The sequence below is a fragment of the Liolophura sinensis genome, chromosome 9 (assembly GCF_032854445.1).
Source record: "Liolophura sinensis isolate JHLJ2023 chromosome 9, CUHK_Ljap_v2, whole genome shotgun sequence".
NCBI classification, from domain to species: domain Eukaryota; kingdom Metazoa; phylum Mollusca; class Polyplacophora; order Chitonida; family Chitonidae; genus Liolophura; species Liolophura sinensis.
This window is the reverse complement of record NC_088303.1, coordinates 21146672-21169158: the sequence shown is the minus strand read 5'-3', so window position 1 is coordinate 21169158 and position 22487 is coordinate 21146672. Positions and strand designations below refer to the sequence as shown.

Genomic DNA, 22487 nt, shown 5'->3' with positions numbered 1-22487 from the left:
CAGAATTGTCCAATTTGACAAAAGGGTACAATAGTAAAATCTGATCGATGTGTAACACGACGTGAAAAGTTTTGACCCGTCCGAGCACATACTTACGCATTGGACAACAGGACAAGCCTATAGGCTGCGATTACCAACATAATAAAACCAACTTGGGACAAATATTTTGATGTCGTGATGTAAACAACTCTGTCTACCCACACAACATAATGTACCGCTATTTGATGTTAATTAAATTAAATTGTTCTTTAAAGATATTAGAATAATAGATTGTGCAGGATGATGGAAATCGTGGAGAAAAACACGTCCGTCATACACCTCCCAATTGTTAAGCGCACAAAATAATACAAATACCGATATCGACATAAATCAATCAATCAAATCGTTGGTCTACAGAGTTCACAAAGCCACTCGACTGCAAGCTTGGATTTTTCCCCATGCTAAATTTGCATAAAAACTGGGGTTTTTTTGTTTTGTTTTTGTTTTTGGGTTTTTTTCCTGTACTTAAACAATGTTTAAACAATGTTTAAGTACACATAAACAATGCACAGACAGGCTTACGTAAGCTGGATAACAGAATGTACCTGACAAAGGTGGATTAGAGAGTTGGTAGTCCAGCAACTTTTTTACCTTGACCATTACGTTTCAGCGTACGCCATACAACATGCGGTAGTTATGTTGTACAATTCACAGAAATAGTACTAACTGTTATCGCTCTGATCCAGGTCAGTAATTTTATTTATGTATTTATTTTACGTGATTGCTGTTTTACGTCGTACTGAAGAATATTTCACTGATACGACGGCGGTCAGCATTATGGTGGGAGGAAACCGGACAGAGAACGGGAAAATCCACGACCATCCGTATGTTGCTGAAAGACCTTCCCAACAATAGGACACGTCTGTCATGACCGAAGATTGCCGTTGATTGGTCTAAAATGCATGACCTCTGCGGAGGAGGTAAAACAGAAAGGCAGCATGAAATATGCGGTTTGACCATATTTTCTTAATTTTAAGGGGTAGAATAGACTTTAACGCCATCGTCTTTGTGTTTATTGTGTAACCCGATCCCGCTGAACCCTGTTTCGTACCGAGTCAAATCAAGTATTACCAGGATATGATGAGGTACGAAACCATCTTCAACGGTATCGGGTTACACCACCAACACCGCTACGGGGGTGATAAACCCTTAAAGCAACGTTAGCTCTAGCTGAAAGCACTAGAATTAAACTAACGCCACAGACAAATCTACACAGAATAATTTATTTAACAGTTAAAAGAATATGTAGCAAGTGGGAATTATGCCACCCAGGCCACAGCAAACCTTGTAGCGTGTCCCTGTAACAGCGCCTATTAAAGGAGTATTGTTGACAGTGTTAGATAAACCATTACCCCCCCCCCCCCCCCCACACACACACACACACGCCCACCCTTATCGTATAATAGACATACTGCTATAGTCTCCTGGAACCAGCCTATGGCCTGTTAACCATGGATCGTTGAAGTTATACGTAATTCAGCAGAGGCATCCGTCTGTTTGCCTGAGTGTATGGTGATGAATGTTAACTCCTTAAGAAGTATCAAGGTAAGTATCAATTCCCCTCTGATGTGTTGTGGAAAGAAAGCGACCTTATGTGTCTAGTATTAAGACACGCGAATTACAAACAGTTCAAATGTAAAGAAAAAAATTCTTTTTGTTCTGTTGTTTTCTTTCCCTATTTATGTGCCCCACACATTTCGATACCAGCACTCATCCAGTGGCTGACAAAACAGTTTTGTACTTATTGTGACATTTAGAGTGCATATTCAGATATAGGTAGGACTCGGCCTTTACATATTTTGTATTAAATCATTCGGCTCCTGTATGTTATAAGCTATTTGTTTTCAGTTCATCTTCGGTCCAACGTCCGTCCGTCAGTCAGAGTGCATGTCACACCATGAAACAAGCTGGTCATCCTGCAGATCTCGACATCAGGCTGGAAATAACACAGATCAGTCGGGTGTCTCCACTTGTAAACATATTGGCTTCTTGTCTGGTTTGTTGTATGGATACTTTGAATACCTGTATGTCATTCTTCTTGTTGCAGGTCAACTTCAGTCCTCCTCAAATTCACCACTGCTCTCAAATGTCCAAGTTTTATGCATCCTGATACCTTGGAAAGCATTTCAAATGCATACTGATCAAACCACTGCCACCAGCACATACAAACAGGAAACTGTTCAATGGTTAAAGGTCGTGCATACATCGCAGGTAAGTCCAGAAGGATGGGAACACACTGACGCACAACTTGTACTTGGTAATCTAGGGGCCAAAAGCGAAGAAACCCCTCATAGAGATAAATGAGAAAGATTTCAGGTCTGCGTGATCGAGGAAAGAATGATCCCAGTTTATCATGTGGCTTGGAATGCGATTCGTTTAATTTTTTTCGTCCGCTTTCAAATGGGATTTTTATCTCAAAATCTCGCTGTCTGTGACAAATGTTGACTCTTTATTTCTTTATTTGATTCGTGTTTTACGCCGTACTCAAAAATATTTCACTTATACGACGTCGGCCAGCATTATGGTCGAAGGAAACCGGGCAGAGTCCGAGCGAAACCTACGATCATTTACAGGTTGCTGACAGACCTTTACACATGCAGCCGGTGAGGAAGCCAGCATGAGCTGCAGTTGTTGATTGGAAAAGAAGTCTTTCAACATTAAGCGAATAGCCAGGGAGCTATCACATCGAAAGCTTTGCATGCAGTTTGCTGGAGACGATCTGCTTTCCATTGACATTGTAACAACAAAATTGCTACAGATGATCATGGTGCTCTCAGTCTGACAACATAAATATATAATGGAGTTGATGGCGAAGTAATTGACACTCTGGCTTTGAAGAAAACAGAGCTAAAACTATGTTTTATGCCCATAGACATTCGGTTTTCCACTTCCAGCTAAGCAGCTATCTTTTTCCGTCGGCCATGGGCAATTCTGTGTAAATCGCTCAGTTTAAATAATGTATTATAGGAGAAGTGGCTTGTCAAGGAGATAATTAACGAGGAGAAGACTTACAGAAGATTAAACTAACAACGTCGGCAAAATACATACAACTAGTGATATTTTTGTTTTCCTGCTCAGGCTGAGAGAAAAAAATCAAGTCAATTTAATTATTTACTAAATACTTGAAGATTTAATTTATTTACATCTCTTTACGCCATAGCAATTATGTTTATTATTATATAGCACATGATATACTTTCAATGTTCTATGTCAGTATAAGTGATATTAGCAAAATCCAGTCGAGTTTCTTTTGACAACCTGCTACTGTGTTCCTGAAATGTGTCGATGAACCAGATTTATAAGAAACAAATTCTAAAAACAAAACTCAAGCTGTTGGAGTATAAATTTTAATTCGCAGGAAATGTTATACTATTTTTAAAGGGATTTAAAAATCGTATAAGTGAAATATTCTTGAGTATGGCGTAAAAACACCAATCAAATAAATAAATAAATCTTTCACCATCTCTTCGAGCCGAATCATGGCCATTTGGTTGCATCCAGTCAAATTGTGCAACACAGACTTTTCTTGTTTGGCCTAACTTCGTGTGTTTTTTTACAAAGTAAACATTTCACTCTGTTGTATGCCACCGCCACCTCCATCACCCTACACAGGATCAGTACGACTAAAGCCAACATAACATCCGTATGGGCTGTTTAAAAGAATAAGTCAAACGATATTCTGACAGACCTGCTCTCGAGACCCAACGCGTGACATTTTGACTCGGATTGACAATGTGGTAACCACGTACTTTGACCGCATTGAACTTTCATTGGGAGAATACCATATATCATACATATTTATTTACGATAATATATTTAAACGTATCTAATATATGGCTTGACAAAATATAAAATAAGAATTTCTTGTATGGTTGAAATTGCTGTTTCGTCTTACATTGTATTACACATTGTAGCATGATGAGCTCAAGCCGCCAAAGTATCAAGCCAGACATGCATGACACCTCATCAAGTCACATAATGCTGACACTGGGCCAACCAGTCATGTTTCCTTGGTCTAACCTCTCAGTACTGAGCGCCAAGCGAGGCAGCAACAAGCACAAGTACCATTTTTAAAGTTTGTCCAATACGTGTTTGATCCCGAGTCCCCCGACTGCGAGGTGGTACCTGATATAGTTATCATTAGTATAAAACCATAGTTTACGGTTTACGGCACACGGTAGTTAAGATTTTCCAATTGAGAATGTATGTATGTGTATTTTTTTCCTCATCACCGTGATCTCAGTGGGCTCGGCGTTGTTCACGATTTCTGAACAAAATTTGCCAGTGGTGGCAGTGATGTAAAGCGATTGAAGTAGAGAGCTGTCCGTGCGCTGTCAAGGGTTTGAGCTACAAGATGACATTCAAATCAAATGTCTTTAAATTGACATGAACATATAACATGAATTGTAAAATACTGATTACGTGTTTGTTGAAATTCAGTGGGGATAACAGGCAGGTTATTCAGGTTTTTTAAACTGGGTCCGTTTTCAATGTTCATTATCCGACTCCACACTGGTTACATATAAACAAATGACCATATAGGACGGGTTCATGATATTGCATAAGCTTTTTTAAAATTTTCTGCGTTTTTAGATCGTACGCGTATAGTACACCTCCGACAAATTCGGGAAATTTTCGGTGTGGAAGTGAAAATCTTCGACTCTTGTACATCGTGTTTATGTGGTCACTGTCATAGGCTACACGGAGTGCCTTCCTTCCTTTCGGATAAACAACGGTAGTTATCACAGGCCAGACAGATGAAAAAATCCAGCAATTTGTGAATAAAAATAGGTGTTTTTTTTTCCAATTTTCCAAGAAGACTAAAATCAGCACATAATTTGGATAGGCACATGGGATTTTATAGGGTGTTAACAAACATGTCTATATGCCTTATCTATACACGGTATCGCCTGATTGCTTATTAAATGTGATTATACCGCAGCAATGTGTGGAATCTTAGACCAGTGCATGACGACTACCAAACTGTGGATAACATCACTACATTTTTACGTGATCCAGCTTAAGCTAAGAAGCTAATTGGCGTATAGATTTCTAATATTTAAGTATTTACATTAACAGTAAGAATAAAACCCCGAGGTAAAGTGACAAAAGGCTGCATTTCACCGGACACGTGTGAACGTTTCGCAGCTACCGTCGCTGCTTTTCGTTTTTGCTCTGTATGCTGAAGCAGTTGTGTAACGAACCCCGTCTTTAAATATTGTATTATTTTTTTTTTGTTCTTGAATTAGTGATTGACCTACACTTTTCCCTCTGTGTACCTATAGTCTGCGCTGTAATTCAGCCGCGTGTTCTCGAGGCTTCGGTGTTTATTAGTTTAGTGTCATTGTACATGGAGTAAACATCCTGGAAATATGTAAAGTGTCTTGTAAACATGTTTACGATCAAACCATCCAGAAATTTCTTTACTTTAATCTATAAATATAATCGACGAAGTTGTGAAGCTCTTTTTTACCCAAATCCATTTGAGAGCAGTCATTTACTCAAGTCCATTTCAGGGCAGTCATATTTACTGCTGTTCACTGTGAAGAATTTTGCTGGGTTTGGAGGTATCGGCTTTCACGCCATCCCACGTTCGTTATTTGTACTCCACTTTCTGAGCCACTTGCTAATTTCTGAGAGTTTTTTTTGGAGCTTGTATCGCTCATTGTGCGATTACGTACATTTCATCCCAGTTTACCCTGAAGGTGACTTTGTGTATGTTTCCGAGGAGTGAAACACACATCGCCAGCTCGGCATCACGAACGTTACTGTTAACCTGCCCGACCTAAGTTACACCTTCACGGGCAGTTAGGGAATAAACCATCGTCAGCGTGCCTTGCCCACGACAGCTTGTCATCCTGTCATCCGTCGATTGGGAATTCCTCTTGACTGTGGATTCTTTATTTACGTGGACTGACTCGCCTTTGAAATATTCTATCCGGATTTAGACGCTGTCATTGGTAAGGCATTATATATTTTGCAATTATATGTATTGTTTTGTATATTGCTGTCAGTTGTATTATTTGCTTATTTTGTTTAACTACATGTATTGAACTTATTCAAGCGTGTTCGTTTTTCTTTGTTTGATCTTGTGTGTGGTTGATCTGAGAGTTAAACAAGACAATTGTTTCTCATTTTCACTCTCCGATAGCGATGACCTTACATATGAAAAGTCAGTGAAGTCCACATTTGAACACAGCTTGAGAACAGTAAAAAAAAAACAAGTAAACAATAATTTCATTAGATATTGCTGATATCCGAAGTCAGGCAAAGTTAACTTCATTCTTTAACTTTAGCTCTTGTATTGGAAATACGATATCCCGCGTCCAATGTTTAATGTGATGCTCGATAAATTATTGATCAGTTGTTTCACCGACAAATAAATGTCCAGAGCTTCATATATATTCACCGAGCGCTGGGCTGATTGTCCAGAACACAACTGTCACTAGGTCACACCTGCACATAAAGGTCACCGGAACTCATGAATTCTCGTACAGCTTCGAAGCCCCTCGCATAAACCTGTCGACTAGCGCAGAAGCTGGCAACTTCGAATACAGCATGATACACAGGATTATGATTTATGTCTTCATCGGTTTAAGTCTGGCATCCTCCGCAGGTAACTGTTATGAAATGTCACTCATAATTAAGTATTTAGTTTTAGGATGAAATTTGGTCTTGTACCTTTAAGACATAATGGGTTTTGAGTGTGTAAATTTTTAGAAGCTGACGTAAAAGGGTATCGGGGATATTGAGTGTCAAAGTACGGCCCATTTTTTATGCCCAACTGATATATTGCTTTCCAAAAAAAATGCATTGTTACATCTACCGTCCAGACCTAGACAACGCTTTTTTTCGCTACACGTGGTACGTCATATAATGACGTATATAGCGCCATGTACAATGACGTCATACTGCATTGTAAACACAACACCATGTGCGTAGGACATAACATTTCCTCTCCTCTTAAAGGGCGCGGTATCAACTGCCGAGTAATAAAATAATTTTGTGACTTCTAATAAAGTAACACATGTAACAAACTTTCAAGCTAACAGAAAATCGCTGATTAACTAATACTTAAGGTATTCCTTGCTCCATATTGGAGACAGAGATACTCTAGAAGGCTTAGCCTACGCGCTGTATCTAGACTGATTTGTATTTGGTGTTCTTGTCTCCGTGTTAACATTCGCAGCCGACTTCAGACTAAAACTATCGATCTTCACTCCACCAGGCACACTTTGACAGAAGTTATAATTCGTATGAGAGGTTAACAAATACTTTACATTCAACTTCTATACGTTTTCAAGAACATATATATTATGACCTATTTGTTTGCTTATTCTGATTGGGTCAGAAAAGTTGTTCTGACGTTTGGGTACTTTTTGTGGCCTTTTAACACGGACAACATTACATTACGAACTCGTGAGCAGACACTCCTTTTCTGATCATAGTACTTCTTGCTTTTGGACTGACACGTTTTCAAGCGCGTGCGCATGGCTTCTGCGAAGTGTGGAGTTTGTGGTCTCGTATGTCAAGCGCTGTGCGCATTTGTCGACCGTGTAATATGATGGATGGAGACTCTCCCATGGTAGTATGACAAGTAGCTCTATATGAACCTAAAAACTCGTAAGTTTTAACATTCAGTTTCTGAAATCGAGCTGACCGAATAATCTCTTTCAAAATCCCATTGAAATGCACAACTTCTCTTTTTCCCTCCGGGTGATATATAGACGAAAGTCTATGTTTAATATCTCTCGATCTAAGGAAATCTTCAAAATCTTGTGACATCAACTGAGGGCCATTATCGGTTACAATCTAAGCCGGATTGTTGAAACGACTGTAGATTTACATCAACTTGTTTCTTTGTCTGAGGTCAACCGTCGTGGATGTGGGAAATGAGCTTGCGAGATGTCTCATCCGATACCGTAGCATCGCGGAGTTCAGAAGCGGAAATGACACTATTTTTGTTATTTAGAACAATTTCACAAACTACGTCACAATCTTCCTCAATGGCAAGGGTAGAGGGATTCAAGGATAGTCGCTTTTACGCGTTAGCCACCTTATTCAGCGTACCCGGCTTGTGCGATACTAAATATTTGTATTGCGCCTAAAAGGGCATTTCATCTGGTAATACGCATAGATCTGTGACCTTGACCTCTTGACAACAACAGCGTAGTTAGAGCTTGGTGATCTGATCGCGATTCCAACTTGCGACCCCATAAATAAGTATGCCACTTTTTAACGGTCCACGTTCTTAGCGTTCATCTGAAGGATATTTTCTCTCCTGTGCCGTTAAGGTACGCGATATAGAAGAGATCAGATAATCAGAACCATTCATGATTTGGCACCTAGACTGTAGCCACTTGCGTCAGTCGTGGCTATGGTCTCGCAATTCGGGTCGAGGAGAGATAGAACAGGACTGTCCACTATCTATTTAACTGAGCGGAATGCGTGATGAGCGGAATCTGATCAGGTAAACCGGTCGGGTTGCAGTAAATCGCGAATTGAATGAACCTCAGACGAAAAATTTGACACAAATTTCGCGTAAGATAGGTATTGTCCTTATTTTATGGAACAAGTGTATCAGTGATTGCTTGTACCATTTCAGAGTTGGGGTGAATTCCCTGTGAATCAATCACATACCCCAGAATGCCAAGTCAGTCAGTTCTGAACTGGCATTTCTCATTGTAGGTAATGTTCGCATTCTTCAAACGCTGTAGCACTGCGCGCAAGTTACGGTCACACTCGGCTGGTGTTTCACCGTATACCATGATGTCGTCAATGAACACTTTCACTCCCGGCAAATCTTCTAACAGACTGCTCTTCATTTTCTGAACATAAGACGGTGCAGACGAAGGACCAAAACAAACCCTTTCGAAACGAAACAAGCCGTCATGAGCGATAAAGGCTGTTAAATCACGACTTTCAGTGGCTAACTCAAGCTGATGATAGGCGGATTTTAATTCCAGACAAGAAAAGCAAGTAGCACCGTGTATTTCACTTAACATTTCGTCTATGCTAGGTAGAGGGTACTTATCCGCAACAATGGATTCGTTTGGCCTTCTCCAATCAACGCATATGCGCAAGCCGCAGTCTTTTTTCCACTCTACAACAATTGGTGAAACCCACTCAGATGTCTATTTTCTCACTACTAATGGCCTCCTCAAGACGTTTGAGTTCTTTAGAAACAGTGTCGCGCATCGCAAGAGGGAGCCTGCGTAACTTCTTTTGTACTGGGGTGACATCAGGGTTGACCGTTTTCAGTGTTTGAACCCTATTACCTTAGAGCTTTTGGAACTAATCAACTCTGAAAACTCACCCTTAATAGATACATCAGAACTACTGTTGGGAGGTACATTACCAGGCAAGGTAGACACCATGTCAGGCGTTTTACAATTCACACTTCCCTTAGAACAGCTAGTATCCACATGAACTGTTTTGCATGTAAGAGCATTGCCCTCTATGTTTATCTCAAGACCTTGAAGTACATCTTTACCAATCAGACTGGAACTTTTAGGTACGACATAGAATGTTGCATTGGTAGAATTACCTTTATAAGACACAGAAGTATTGAAACAACATGTTACTTCAATGGTTTGAGTAGCGTAACTGGTGATGTTTGGAGCATTTGAATTGCATAGCTCAAGTGCTTCTCTAACAAAATATTTATCAAACACATTCAAACTAAGCAAAGAAACATCAGAGGCTGTATCAAGCTCTAAGTTCAAGTCAATAGAGGTCACTTTTACAACACATTGTAAAACCTTTTCCTTCTGGACCGCAGAGTCCGTACAAAGTACCTGAGCATCATTAGAATCATCGAACTCTGAGACATAAAGCACTTGCTAGACTTCCTTCTTAGGATGCGAGGGCGAGGGTTCAGTTGGTTAGCACGCTAACGCAGCCTAATCACCCAGGAGCCTCTCACCAATGCGGTCGCTGTGAGTTCAAGTCCAGCTCATGCTGGCTTCCTCTCCGGCCGTATGTGGGAAGGTCTGCCAGTAACCTGCGGTCGTAGGTTTGCACCGGGTTCTGCCCGTTTTCCTTCCACCGCAATACTGGCCGCCGCCGTGTAAGTGAAATATCCTTGAGTGCAGAGTAAAACACCAATCCAATCAATAAATAAATAAATCTTCAGATGCTGGCAAACCAAGGCAAAATGGCCTTTACATGCACAAGCTGCGCATTTCTTATGAAGAGCTGAGCATTTGGAGAAATTGGCAAGGTGTTTGGGTGGGCCACATCTGTAACATTTTCTGTCCGAGACATCGGATTTCCTTGAATCCATCGGTTGTGGACTGTTTCTACTTGAACTGACGTATAAGTTTGAAGTAGTTCGGTTTCTACTGATCACTGATTTATCCTGGATTTGGCTTCCTTCGCCGCACTTTCTACAAGACAGATAATCTCCAGAGCGTCGTTTTCTAGCAATAATCGCTGTCGAATACGAGTTGCACTGGTTTTCTCAGTCAGCTGACCACACAGCATTTCACAGGATCACATAAAGAGTCATCACGTAAGTAAATCACGTAACACAGCAATATACGTGTCAACAGTCTCACCTGGTATCTGAGCTCGAACACGGAATCGGTGTCGTTCGGCAGGTATGTTGACAGGAAGCTTGAAATAACCATTCATCATTTTCATAGCTTTAACGTAGACGTCGTCATCGTCATTACCAATCTCCTTCTAAAGTAAAGAAAATGTGCTGAGTTTGCTCGTTCCGAGCATCAAACGTTTGATCAGTTCCAGCGGCAAGTAATTAGTTATTAAAATGTCTCCTCCACTGAGACAATGGTATGCAAGGCTGGCCCGGTGTAGGAAAAAATGGCGCTGGTATAGGAATCTGTAAAGCCTTCTCAGGAGATGCAATCGATGATGCACCTGACGAACTCGTAGCTATCCACCATGAAAACTGCCCCATAAGGCAATCGGGAATTCTCGTCGCCAAATTATAGCAGCTTGTAGAAGAGTAGCTCAACGCAGCATATATATATTGGTTTCCAATATTGTTATATCTTCCGTCCAGCGCTAGACAAGGCTTTTTTCCGCAACACGTGATACGTCATAGAATGACATATACAGTGCCGTGTAGAGTGACATCATACTATATTGTAAATACCATACCATGTGAGTAGGACACAACAATATTGTAATAGATGACTCATAATTCGTTTTGTTTTTTTTTATTTCTGCCTTGCAACATTAATTAAATCTGCATTTTTGATTTTTCACTTCACTGATGTGAACAGAAGTTCGATCGGGCGTGCACTTTTAACTTTTGATAATATGTACCTTTATTCATTGTGAACAGATGCATTTTGCGATTGTGGGGTACGAAATATATAGTTGAATCTAGATCCTGAAAACTTTATGTCACGTGTTGCTTGTCCGAGGGCGCCAGTTTGTGTGTGTTTTGGAACGGCGTGTTCGCTGCCAATTTTGTAGAAATTTGTTGATTTACAAGACTTCATGGTGTAAGTTACTTTGCAATTATCTTGTGAAAGCAGTTAACTTCCGAGCGACGTTAAAGTTAAGCAATGATACACTTTTAAATTCTTGTAAGCTACGCTGAAAGCTGCTCGAGTATGATGGTACTCTTGAAGCGCGTTACAGAAGTACGAGTAAAAGTTACGTCCCTTTGGAATAATGCGCAGAAGTTGTGAACTACGTTGGTATTGCTTGTATACGTAAGTGAGCTCTAACAAAGAGTAAGAATAAGAAAAGATGGTACACGTAAAGTACACAAGTTATTCTCTTTCTAAACTGTGTTTTCTTTGAACTATGATTTATTGCGGACTACTGATTTTCATTCTTTTTTTGGCATTTTATTCTGTAATATTGTCTGTACTGAGGGATGATTCCATTATATTACATAATATTCAACATGGGAATTCACTGCAGATCTATGGTAGCCCTGTTCTACCGTATTCCCTGGTGCTGACCTGTCCGTATTTTAGTACTTTATCTGTATGAGAGGGGGTAAGCTATCTGTATGAATAACTTCAGTTGTATATGCCTATTATGTTATGTGTACGGGGAACATTATGTTGAATTAATACACATAATGTTCTGCTTCCTAAAATATAATGGTCTGTACTACTGTATGTACTTTCTAGTCAAACGCATGCTCGTGATAGTAGTGCATGACATTTCTAGGTCCACATTTTTATTTTTATGTTGTTTTCTCTTTGTTTTGTTTTTTGTTGCATTAGTACTAACATTGAGTGTATTCGATTCAGATGGCGGTTGGCTGTTACTGACGCCACGTTGGTACAGTACTGTGTGTAGCTGGGTAGTGCTTCCCCTGTGTGACGAATGGGTGTAAGCCATGATGTTCTGTACATGAGCTATATTGTGTTAGTCAGATACTGTGAGTGATAGGATTAATTAGTTAGTGCCATCCTGGCGTATACTACATGTAGTATTAGCTTCTACATTTCATTTGTTTCCAATTTTACGTTTAGATTTTGAAGTATTTAGTGTTGCATTACTATTAGACATATGATAAAATTCCGTCAAGTTTATAAAGTCAGTTATGTGCAATGCTATGTTATATATGGTAATGAATTCATATTAGATTTATTTATTTATTTATTTATTTATTTACTTATTTATTTGATTGGTGTTTTACGCCGTACTCAAGAATATTTCACTTATACGACGGCGGTCAGCATTATGGTGGAAGGAAACCGGACAGAGCCCCGGGGAAACCCACGACCATCCGCAGGTTGCTGGAAGACCTTCCCACTTACGGCCGGAGAGGAAGCCAGCATGAGCTGGACTCGAACTCACAGCGACCGCATTGGTGAGAGACTCCTGGGTCATTACGCTGCCCTAGGGTGCTAACCAACTGAGCCACGGAGGCCCCGACACAGGCCTATATATACATGTAATACGCTGTAAAAGTTTATTGCGCATATTACTTGTAAAGTGAAAGTGTGATTTTGATGATGTTATGGATGTAATGTAAAGTTAGTGCAACACTATCTCACACTGTGCGTAACTGCTATGCTTCAAAGGTACAGTCACATTGTGTAACGCTGTAATGGTGGGAAAATGCAAGTTGGTACGAATTGTATTGTTCCTGTCACTACAGGTGTTTTGTTCTCCACGAGTTGTGCGTATAACCTAATCTAGATTTGCCTGACTTGAGTAGACATTAAAAGGGCTTGAACGGAATTTATGGATTTGTTTGGGTTCCAATCTTTTACAGTATGGCACGTCAAGTGATTGTTATAAAAGTTCTATTAGGTTACTTATATATTGAGTGTGACGTCAACATGAGAGTAAGCATATGTCCTTTATATAGTGATATGGGATTATTTAAATAAAAGTGATAACCAAATCGTCAACTGTCAGCAAAGGATTTAAATCCAATCTGCAGCAGTATTATTATCATACCTGGGGGTTTAAATTTTTGCATTTCTATATGAACTCACAGACACCATCCGCTGTGGCATCGCCTTGTTTTGATGGAGACTGTGGCTAGTATTGCACCAAACCTACAAGACAACATACATGTAGCCATAGTAATAGGTGTACTCTTTCGTCTAATTTCGTCAACCCACAATTTCTGCAATTTGCTGTTTCCTTATGAACCATTATTATACCCCCTCAACGAAGTTAGGGGGCAGGGGGTACACAGGCATGCTGGAATCACCCTGTCCGTCTGCCTGTCTCTCATGTCTGTAGTCCTGATTTTTTCCCGTGCATCACCTCCAATTAACTACTGGACCGAGTTCGATGAAACTTACTTTATTTCGTGCTTGAATTTGTACATGCTTAAGTTTAATGGCAATAGGGGAATTGTTTTGATAATTACTTTCATTTAGGACTTTGCGTAACAGTGCTGCCCATGAATTCAAATTTTATCCATGCATCTCCTCCCAAACTACTGTGCCGATTTTAATGAAACTTACCATACATGTTACCTATTATCAGAATTGTGCATGCTTAAGTTTAATTACAATCTGTTAATTGTTTTCATGATTACTTCTGTTCAGGTAATTAATGCAATAACAGTACACCGTATTCTCTTCTGACTAATACAATTTATATGAAACGAAACTAAGCAACTTGACGTGGTGTCATTTCTTTTAAAGTTTTCTTAGTTTCTTTTTTTATATGTTTGGATGGAAGGGAATATTTCAGAAATCGGGATTCTAATTTTCTGCAAAAAAAATGTCTACCAAAAACTTCGAAATTCGTTTAAAACCATTCCCAAAATGTTATCATGCTATTAGGCAAACTTGCCTTTCACTGCAGTAACGTCTTAGGGTATGGAATAATGGAATTTCTCGAAAGCAAGGAGAAAAAAACTAAAATATGCAAAATTCTAGTCTAGATAATCATTCATTTTGTCTTTGGTCTTCTTTGTTTTTTTTTTTTTGTTTTTTTTTTCTCTTTTAGTTTACAAGACACGCTTGTATCTACATGTAGACAACCTTTTATATACGAGACATATTAATATATTAAATATTACATTAAGAATACTAATTAGCGATATTTGTAGAGATGTTCATGTATGTCTTTCTCCTTTAATGTAGTCCACTGGAAAAAAACCAACTTAAAAAGTGAACTTGACATTCTTTTTTCTGATTTTGTGTCGTTTTCCTGCCAGTATATAAGCTTTTATCATTTCGTCCACAGAGGCTGAAAAACTTGTATGTCCTGAAGATTTAGCGTCTGAAGTATCAGGGGTTTTTGAGCACACTTGCTACTTCACAGTAGGCGATCGAAGATCATGGTCGGAATCTCAGAAGTCTTGTCGGAAGCAGGGTGCTACACTAATAGAAATCTACAGCGAGGACATCAATAACTTCATCGACACAGAATTCCCATACTACGTCAAAGTGTTTTGGCTTGGGGCCAAAGAGGAAAGCGGCACTGTGGTATGGACAAGTGGTAAGTTGCTTACTATCAAAAACAAAACAAAATTACAACTATAACATATGCTCATTATTAAAACAGAAATCAATATTTGTTCATCAAGTCAAATTTTCTCTATTTACCGATACTAAGAATAGCTCGTTATCGCCTTTCATAAATACTGGATTCGTGTTTTTGCTATATACAGTCACATATACTTATATTGAAATGATACTAATTTTTTTTAATTATAAAACGACCCGCATTTTACATTTTACAAAGTTTTATTACCAAGGTTATTAACAGGTTTTATTACCTGTTTTTTTTTTTTGTGTGTGTGTGTGTGTGTGTGTGTGTGTGTGTGTGTGTGTGTGTGTGTGTGTGTGTGTGTGTGTGTGTGTGTGTGTGTGTGTGTGTGTGTGTGTGTGTGTGCGTGGGAGGTAATTATTTCAGCTGTATTGTAAAGTAATAGGAAAAAATCGTTTAGACTTCCGCTGGCTGATTTTTGCCAAAATTTCTGGTATTGTCTCTTTAAACCCAACCCTTCTTGGGTGTTTTTCGTTGTTCTGGATAGCTGGCCTCGGTTTCATGAAGCGTATTTAGTTAAGTAAGCCCTTAACCGCCATAAAAACGTATGTAGTAGAGATATGAAGTACACTTAGTTAAGTAAGTCCTTAACAACGTATGTAGTAGATTTTTTTTTTTGATTGGTGTTTTACGCCGTACTCAAGAATATTTCACTTATACGACGGCGGCCAGCATTATGGTGGGTGGAAACCGGGCAGAGCCCGGGGGAAACCCACGACCATCCGCAGGCTGCTGGCAGACCTTCTCACGTACGGCCGCCAGCATGAGCTGGACTTGAACTCACAGCGACCGCATTGGTGAGAGACTCCTGGGTCATTACGCTGCGCTAGCGCTTTAACCGACTGAGCCACGGAGGCCCCCGTATGTAGTAGAGATATGGTGTACACTTAGTTAAGTAAGCCCTTAACTACCATAACAACGTATGTAGTAGAAATATGAAGTACACTTAGTTAAGTAAGCTCTTAACTACCATAACAACGTATGTAGTGCAGATATGAAGTACACTTCGTTAAGTAAGCCCTGGAGGTGTGTTTGTGGAGGTGAGGAGTGGTGGTGCTTTGTGATGGTGTGGTTGTGGGGGTGAGGAGGTGTGTTTGTGGAGGTGAGGAGTGGTGGTGCTTTGTGATGGTGTGGTTGTGGGGTGAAGAGGTGTGTTTGTTGAGGTGAGGAGTGGTGGTGCTTTGTGAAGGAGTGGTTGTGGGGGTGAAGAGATGTGTTTGTGGAGGTGAGGAGTGGTGGTGCTTTGTGAAGGAGTGGTTGTGGGGGTGAAGAGGTGTGTTTGTTGAGGAGAGGAGTGGTGGTGCTTTGTGAAGAAGTGGTTGTGGGGATGAAGAGGTGTGTTTGTTGAGGTGAGAGATGGCGGTGCTTTGTGATGGTGTGGTTGTGGGGGTGAGGAGGTGTGTTTGTGGAGGTGAGGAGTGGTGGTGCTTTGTGATGGTGTGGTTGTGGGGGTGAAGCGGTGTGTTTGTGGAGGAGAGGAATGGTGGTGCTTTGTCAAGGAGTGGTTGTGGGGGTGAAGCGGTGTGTTTGTTGAGGTGAGAGATGGCGGTGCTTTGTGATGGTGTGGTTGTGGGGGTGAAGAGGTGTGTTTGTGGAGGTGAGGAGTGGTGGTGCTTTGTGATGGTGTGGTTGTGGGGGTGAAGAGGTGTGTTTGTTGAGGTGAGAGATGGCGGTGCTTTGTGATGGTGTGGTTGTGGGGGTGAAGAGGTGTGTATGTGGAGATGAGGAGTGGTGGTGCTTTGTGATGGTGTGGTTGTGGGGGTGAAGAGGTGTGTTTGTGGAGATGAGGAGTGGTGGTGCTTTGTGAAGGAGTGGTTGTGGGGGGTGAAGAGGTGCGTTTGTTGAGGAGAGGAGTGGTGGTGCTTTGTGAAGGAGTGGTTGTGAGGGTGAAGAGGTGTGTTTGTTGAGGAGAGGAGTGGTGGTGCTTTGTGAAGGAGTGGTTGTGGGGGTGAAGAGGTGTGTTTGTTGAGGAGAGGAATGGTGGTGCTTTGTGATGGTGTGGTTGTGGGGCTGAAGAGGTGTGTTTGTGGAGGTGAGGAGTGGTGGTGCTTTGTGAAGGATTGGTTGTGGGGGTGAGGAGGCGTGTTTGTGGAGATGAGGAGTGGTGGTGCTTTGTGAGGGATTGGTTGTGGGGGTGAGGAGGTGTGTTTGTGGAGGTGAGGGGTTGTGGTGCTTTGTGAAGGAGTGGTTGTGGGGGTGAAGAGGTGTGTTTGTTGAGGTGAGAGATGGCGGTGCTTTGTGATGGTGTGGTTGTGGGGGTGAAGAGGTGCGTATGTTGAGGTGAGAGATGGCGGTGCTTTGTGATGGTGTGGTTGTGGGGGTGAAGAGGTGTGTTTGTTGAGGTGAGGGGTGGTGGTGCTTTGTGATGGTGTGGTTGTGGGGGTGAAGAGGTGCGTATGTTGAGGTGAGAGATGGCGGTGCTTTGTGATGGTGTGGTTGTGGGGGTGAAGAGATGTGTTTGTTGAGGTGAGGGGTGGTGGTGCTTTGTGATGGTGTGGTTGTGGGGTGAAGAGGTGTGTTTGTTGAGGTGAGGAGTGGTGGTGCTTTGTGACGGAGTGGTTGTGGGGGTGAAGAGGTGTGTTTGTGGAGGTAAAGGGTGGTGGTGCTTTGTGAAGGAGTGGTTGTGGGGGTGAAGAGGTGTGTTTGTCGAGGTGAGGAATGGTGGTGCTTTGTGATGGTGTGGTTGTGGGGGTGAAGAGGTGTGTTTGTGGAGGTGAGGAGTGATGGTGCTTTGTGATGGTGTGGTTGTGGGGGTGAAGAGGTGTGTTTGTGGAGGTAAAGGGTGGTGGTGCTTTGTGAAGGAGTGGTTGTGGGGGTGAAAAGGTGTGTTTGTTGAGGTGAGGAATGGTGGTGCTTTGTGATGGTGTGGTTGTGGGAGTGAAGAGGTGTGTTTGTGGAGGTGAGGAGTGATGGTGCTTTGTGATGGTGTGGTTGTGGGGGTGAAGAGGTGTGTTTGTGGAGGTGAGGGATGGTGGTGCTTTGTGAAGGAGTGGTTGTGGGGGTGAAGAAGTGTGTTTGTGGAGGTGAGGAGTGATGGTGCTTTGTGATGGTGTGGTTGTGGGGGTGAAGAGGTGTGTTTGTGGAGGTGAGGGATGGTGGTGCTTTGTGAAGGAGTGGTTGTGGGGGTGAAGAGGTGTGTTTGTGGAGGTGAGGGATGGTGGTGCTTTGTGAAGGAGTGGTTGTGGGGGTGAAGAAGTGTGTTTGTGGAGGTGAGGAGTGATGGTGCTTTGTGATGGTGTGGTTGTGGGGGTGAAGAGGTGTGTTTGTGGAGGTGAGGGATGGTGGTGCTTTGTGAAGGAGTGGTTGTGGGGGTGAAGAGGTGTGTTTGTGGAGGTGAGAGATGGCGGTGCTTTGTGATGGTGTGGTTGTGGGGGTGAAGAGGTGTGTTTGTGGAGGTGAGGGATGGTGGTGCTTTGTGAAGGAGTGGTTGTGGGGGTGAAGAAGTGTGTTTGTGGAGGTGAGGAGTGATGGTGCTTTGTGATGGTGTGGTTGTGGGGGTGAAGAGGTGTGTTTGTGGAGGTGAGGGATGGTGGTGCTTTGTGAAGGAGTGGTTGTGGGGGTGAAGAGGTGTGTTTGTGGAGGTGAGGGATGGTGGTGCTTTGTGAAGGAGTGGTTGTGGGGGTGAAGAGGTGTGTTTGTGGAGGTGAGAGATGGCGGTGCTTTGTGATGGTGTGGTTGTGGGGGTGAAGAGGTGTGTTTGTGGAGATGAGGAGTGGTGGTGCTTTGTGAAGGATTGGTTGTGGGGGTGAGGAGGTGTGTTTGTGGAGGTGAGGAGTGGTGGTGCTTTGTGATGGTGTGGTTGTGGGGGTGAAGAGGTGTGTTTGTTGAGGTGAGAGATGGCGGTGCTTTGTGATGGTGTGGTTGTGGGGGTGAAGAGGTGTGTTTGTTGAGGTGAGGGATGGTGGTGCTTTGTGATGGTGTGGTTGTGGGGTGAAGAGGTGTGTTTGTTGAGGTGAGGAGTGGTGGTGCTTTGTGATGGAGTGGTTGTGGGGGTGAAGGGGTGTGTTTTGTGGAGGTAAAGGGTGGTGGTGCTTTGTGAAGGAGTGGTTGTGGGGGTGAAGAGGTGTGTTTGTCGAGGTGAGGAATGGTGGTGCTTTGTGATGGTGTGGTTGTGGGAGTGAAGAGGTGTGTTTTTGGAGGTGAGGAGTGATGGTGCTTTGTGATGGTGTGGTTGTGGGGGTGAAGAGGTGTGTTTGTGGAGGTGAGGGATGGTGGTGCTTTGTGAAGGAGTGGTTGTGGGGGTGAAGAAGTGTGTTTGTGGAGGTGAGGAGTGATGGTGCTTTGTGATGGTGTGGTTGTGGGGGTGAAGTGTGTTTGTGGAGGTGAGGGATGGTTGTGCTTTGTGAAGGAGTGGTTGTGGGGGTGAAGAGGTGTGTTTGTGGAGGTAAAGGGTGGTGATGCTTTGTGATGGTGTGGTTGTGAGGGTGAAGAGGTGTAGCTGTTGAGGATTGTACGTATGGTTGTGGAGATGTACAGTTTTAGTTGTTGAGGTGTGGTTGTCGATGTTATTTCTGTAGGAAATTGACCTAAACCTGAAAGATCTCCACAGGTGCACCCCTAACGTACAATAACTGGTTGCTTGGAGCGGGCGGTTACACCCTGGATTCGTTCGTCTCGCTTTTCACCGGCGAGGAGCTGTGCGTCCGCACGGACACCTTTTTCTCATCTGTCCTTCCCTGGACGAGGAACACGTGCGACGAGAGTTTATACTACTTCTGCCAGATAACAGGTGCGAGCAGATGCGCAGAATTGCGCGCTTAATGTGTGTTTGCGTGTGGGTTCTCAGCGCCTCCTTTATGGATGTATGTATGTAGACCTACGTATGCATGCTTGAGCTTTGGCGTCAATTTTCCAATCATATGGCGACGAGGAGTCATTAGTACATGGACACAGTACATGGACTGTGTATATATATTGTGTCTTTTGTGACAGAGTCCATGCCGTGAAAGCGCTGCCGCCACTGAAGTATCATACCGAAGACACCAGACATGACACCTCACCCAGTCACATTATACTGACAACGGGCCAACCAGTCATGTTTCCTTGCTCTAACCCCTCACGGCTGAGCTCCAAACGAGGCAGCAGCAAGTACCATCTTTAAAGTCATTTCCTTTATGCATGAGCTTATAAAATATGGGTGTGTTTAGGTGTACAAGCTCTTGGAAATGCTGCGTAAGCTTGTACACAGGGGATGGGCAATGTGTGTGTGTGTTTGGAAAGTATGTTTTTGTGTGAGAGCTTGGAAGCAGGTACTGGTTCGTAAGTGTATTTCACTTACACCACGGCGCTCAACATTATGGTTGGAAAAATATGGCCAGAGCCTGGGAAGAACGAACTCATTCAACAAATGGACGTTGAAACGAACTGTTTCAAGCCAAAAAATTGCTGTGACGTCACTGATAGGTCTATCACCTGGGTCCCAACAGACGACCATAGAATCCTATGTTTTGAATGAAATTTACTGGGTTAGAAAAATTGTGAAAATATAAATCAAACCTTTTTCCTGGACAGTATTTAATGGTCGTGTTCGGCATTCTACTAGTGTTTTACTTTGAAGTGTGTACATATACTGTGTGTTCTTGTGGCAGGACCGGCAAAGTCCATGCCGCCATAGTGCTGGAGCCACTGAACTTTCATACCGAAGACCGTCACCAGACACCCATCATGTCACATTATACTGACACCGGGTCAACCTGTCCTGTTTCCTTTGCTCTAGCCTCTCAGTACTGAGCGTTAATCGAGGCGATGGAACGATGGCACGATGATACGATGATGGTATTACCGGGCTTCCAAAGTTTTGGATTTCTATTAGAATTTGTCTGCACTTCTTGTCGATCCTGACCCTACATCTCAACGTGATCTCTATAACCTGCATGCCGGTTACGAAAATCAAAGAGAGCAAGAATTAAAAATTAAAGATGAAATATGATACAACTGAAGTGCACTACAGTCTGTAAATTTAGTCAAGTCCAAGATACCTGCGTGATCCTTGGATTTTCCAGACCATCGACCCACAAGCGGCTGCTACCCACACGCTATACCTGTATAATCACGTGATAAAGGTTCATGCAGGGAGACCATTGATATCACCAACGTGATAACTGCATGGTATCTCCTTCAACTGGCGAGTGAATACAACTATAACCGGTATCTCCTCACACATCGCTATTCAGATAATTCTCGATAAAGGATGACATGCTTTATAATTTCGAATTTGAGCCGCAGTATCCTGCATTCGATTGTTACAAGTACAGACGTACTTAAACACATAACTTTATCCAATAAAATTTCAAAGATAGTAGATTTCTCTCAATCTAAAATACAAACAAACAAGTTCTCCATTGCCTTTGGTTTGAGGCACTCATTATTTTTTACTTTAATTTATATCACTGCGCGGTATCTTTGCTCCAAGGCAAATGTATTACTGATACCATACAACTTTATAATTGTAAATTATAATAAACATCAAAAAAAGAAATCACGTTGGAGATTTACTTCTTTACCAGAAATTCTTCGGGAATATATAAAAATGCGTATGTATCTATTACCATTGTACGTTGAAAGTTTATGATACGCAGAAATCGTAACAATTTTACCAACAAGAATTCCATAGTGGAAGTTTTCATTGCACAGGTAAGAGTTACCATGAATCTAAAGGTTGACTGTTGCCTGTTTTCTTACTGTTTGCTTGTTTCTTGTATCCACATGGGTTAAATGATGTTGGATGATGTAGCTGTCCCGGAAAAAAAACAGACATCCCTGAAAACGAAACCGAAACCGAAAGTTCCTCGAGCAACGAGAAACAGCAAAGAGAAAATATTTTTGAGTACGTATATTATAGTCCATATGTGTTTAGCTGTGATAATAAAATCAAGTCCGCTGTTATATAAGTTAAATATTTTTTACTCTTCCTGTCTTCAAAATTATAAGTATTTCCATGACCGTCTGTCTGTCTGTCCGTCAATATCTCTCTAGACCCATTTTTTGGACTGCTCCGATTTACCGAAATTAAGAGTTTTTATTACAGGTTTGACCTCGCCGGAGTCAGGAAAAAAATCATTTCATCCACAACGTTACAACACATAGTCATTCATCTTCACGCCATGAATGTAGGTCTGAAAAATCTAACAATGGCATCGTTTAAAACCTAATGTTTTGCAGCCGATAGTCACAGATCCATTTGGTCTGCCGTTTAATACCTCTAGTCAGTGCGGCATCGTCAGTGCTTCGTTAGATCAGTGGACCAACAATCGTGCGGCTAATACCTTACAATCCTGCAATTGTGCTGCACTATAACCAGACCCCTTCTAAACCCATGGGTTCTAGTTTCTAATATATTTGTATCTATAATCTTTGCTTACGACCATCTAGCGTTTTTTGATTACTGCCTTTGTTAGAAGCTTGCTGCGCGAAAAAAAAAATATATGACAAGGCTTCTATGCCAATGGTGATAGCATGGTAATACATTTACAGACGCCCTTGAAATAAATTAA

General features: G+C 41.9%; 1 protein-coding gene across 1 annotated transcript in view; it reads right to left on the bottom strand.

Moving 5' to 3' along the window:
• The window catches only part of LOC135475690 (uncharacterized), a 40892-nt gene extending 20023 nt beyond the window's left edge, over positions 1 to 20869 (bottom strand). The window contains exons 1-2 of the mRNA XM_064755621.1: positions 20842 to 20869; positions 15998 to 19432 (exon numbers count right to left, since the gene is read on the bottom strand). Coding sequence (XP_064611691.1) covers positions 15998 to 19432; positions 20842 to 20869 — 3463 coding nt within the window. The remainder of the gene's footprint in view (positions 1 to 15997; positions 19433 to 20841) is intronic.
• Positions 20870 to 22487: the final 1618 nt, after the last annotated feature.